The sequence below is a fragment of the Emiliania huxleyi genome (genome assembly GCF_000372725.1).
Source record: "Emiliania huxleyi CCMP1516 unplaced genomic scaffold EMIHUscaffold_474, whole genome shotgun sequence".
Lineage (NCBI taxonomy): Eukaryota > Haptophyta > Isochrysidales > Noelaerhabdaceae > Emiliania > Emiliania huxleyi.
This window is the reverse complement of record NW_005198433.1, coordinates 1-2,786: the sequence shown is the minus strand read 5'-3', so window position 1 is coordinate 2,786 and position 2,786 is coordinate 1. Positions and strand designations below refer to the sequence as shown.

Genomic DNA, 2,786 nt, shown 5'->3' with positions numbered 1-2,786 from the left:
ATTTTCGTGGCAGAGCTGCGGATCTCAGCCCGCCGATCTCCGCTCGCGCCGGCCGCCCATGCGCTCGCGGGGCTTCCCGACGGGGCGGGCCTCGTGCTGATGGACCCAGCCGAGGTGCCCGACCAGTCGGATCCGCGCCGACGCGCTGCGCGCGACCACCAGCCAGCTTTCCGGCCGGGCCGAGAACGGTGTGTCGATAAAGCTGACACTCAAAGTAGCAGCCGCTTTTTTTGCCTCTTTTTGAGCGCTGCTGCTGCACACCCAGCCCACCAGTGATACGAGACGCACCAGATCCACCCCGTCGCGAGCTTGACCGCAACCCCGGTGACCGCCCATAGGTGGCTGATCGAAGCGCCACTCATCGCTGCTTTCGCGCGCCTGCTCCACAGAGGGCTCCTGCGGCTCTCCCTCGTCGCGTGACCGCCGCCGACATCATGTGCTCGGTCGTCCCCGCCGGCGCGGAGCTGCGCCACGTCGAATTCTTCGGTGGCTCGACCGCCGGCGCGCCCACCCTCGCCTCCTCGCCCGCCGCCGCGCCGCGCCGCCCCCCGGTGATTATTAATTCATTATTAATTAATTAATAAGTAATTATACCACCCGCCGCCGCCCCGCCCCGCCCTGCGTCGCCCGCTGCCTCGCCGCGCCGCCGCCTCGCGCCGCCCGCCGCCGCGCCGCGCCGCCGCCCGACAATTATTAATTCATTATTAATGAATTAATAAACAATTATACCACCCGCCGCCGCGCCGCCCCGCACTGCGTCAGACGTAGATCTTAGCGTGAAACACACACACCAAGGACAGGGTCGGACTGTGTGCTAGTCACACCACAACACCGCACCCCACCCGACCCGACCCACACAACCTCCCTCGCAAGCTCTTCTCTCACTGCTGCCCTTGCGCGAGGCAGGCTCTCTTCACCGCCCTCTCCCCACACGCACGCACACCCCCACGGCGCGTTCCCACGGCGCCCCGAGTCCGTTGCAGCGGGCCACCAGCGGCGCCGCCTTTGCCGCAGCCAGCATTGCCAAACACGCCGCTGCCACCCTCCGCTGCGCCTCTCGCGCCTCGCAGGTGCCCCTGGTCAACGAAGGCGCCTAAAATCACGATGGGTTTGTTGTTGTTGTTGGCGAATGCGCTCGGCTACTGGAGGCGTCCGGGACACAACCACGGCATGGGAGCCTGTGCCGCAGGCAACAGCAGCCTGATGCAGGAGCACTGGGATCTGAGCGAGGAGCGTTGTTCGGTGCTGTGCATCCAGGCCGGGTCAGAATGCCTCGCCTACGAATACTCCCGCCTGGGTGGCCGGGGCCAGTACAGTAAATGCGAGCTTCACAGCGAAGCCATCCAAAGGACCGTCCCGTTACCGGGCGCAGTCGTCTGCCGAATGAAGCCGGAAGCGTCGACGACAAGTTCTTGGGTGCCGGCACACCCGTCAGTATTGTCAGTGCCGCCAGCACCGCCATGGCTGCAACCACCAACTTCGCCGCCGGCCGTGAGGCTCATCCTTGACACCGACATGGGGTGTGGCGCTTGCCGCGACGTCGACGACGTCGTTGCCCTGTGCGCCCTCCATGCGCTGGCGGACAACGGCGAGGTGGAGCTGCTCGCTGTTGTGCAGGACAGCGCGCCGCCCGCAGGAGCAGGCGTCATCTCTGTGGTGAACCACTTCTACGGCCGCGACCACATACCGATTGGCGCGTACAAGGGGTCTGGGCTGACGCTGGCGGGAGAGCCTCCGCTCACGTTTGTCGACAGTGTCCTGAAAGCCTTCCCTTCGCCGATCCGGAACGCCTCACAGGTGCCGGACGCCGTCGACGTGTACCGGCGCGTGCTCGCCGCCTCGCCGCCGCGTTCAGTCACAATCGCGTCTGTCGGTCTGCTGACGAATCTGGAGCTCTTGCTTCGCTCGGGCCCCGACGCGCATAGCCCCTTGGACGGCCCCTCTCCCTCATCAAGCAGCGGCCTAACACGTGGAGAAGTGCTCGTTACTGTCTCTGAGAGCCTCCCCTGTAGGCTACGCTTTGGTGGCCGAAAAGGTGGCTCTCCTCTCAATCATGGCGGGAGACTACCCGACGAGCGGGCCTCGCTTCGCCGAGTGCAATGCGTGCGGCTGTTTCAACGGCGCGGACGCCGTCTCCAGGGCGACCGCCGCAGCCGCGTCCTCTTTCGTCGCAGCAAACGTGCCGCCGTCCGTCCGTACCATCTACCTCGGGTTCCGCGACGGGGACGTGGTGCGGACTGGCGCGGTGATGGAGCTGTGCGCAGCGCCGGCCAACCCGTGCCGGCACGCCCTCCTCGTAGCGAGCAAAGTAGTTCCACGCGCCCACGCGACCAGCGACACAGGTGACGCGGCCTTACGGAGTGGACTCTAGGCACGCCCTGATGGACTTTCGCGACCGGGCGGGCTGGGGGTGGGGCCCGGGAGGCCGCTCCAGCTACGACCCGCTAGCCGCCCTCCTAGCGGTGCGCGGAGTCAGCCGCGAGGGCGTGGGCTTGAGCGAGTGCACGCAGTGCGACGGCGTCAACTCGATCGACCCAAAGAGCGGCAAGAATGAGTGGTTGCCGGGGCGGCGAAGCAACCAGAGCTATGTCGAGCTCACGGACCGGATGAGAGCGCAAGAAGCGATTGATGCGCTCCTCTGCCAGCCACGGCCGCCGCCGCCGCCGCCGCCGCCGCCGCCGCCGCCGCCGCCGCCGTTGCCGCCGCCCGCGCCACTACTAGTCATTCCACCGCCGTCATCGCCGGGGTCGCCGCCGCCTCCCTCAACGCCGCCGCCGCCACCGCCA

The 2,786-nt window shown here is 67.0% G+C and overlaps 1 protein-coding gene across 1 annotated transcript; it reads left to right on the top strand.

The window, feature by feature from the left end:
• Positions 1–1,104: 1,104 nt before the first annotated feature.
• On the top strand, positions 1,105–2,557 carry EMIHUDRAFT_119322 (hypothetical protein; the record flags this gene model as incomplete). Its single annotated transcript, XM_005767914.1, has 3 exons — positions 1,105–1,873; positions 2,013–2,230; positions 2,343–2,557. Coding segments are annotated over 3 exons (1,202 nt in total), but the record flags the coding sequence as incomplete, so codon positions are not given.
• Between the last annotated feature and the right edge of the window lie 229 nt (positions 2,558–2,786).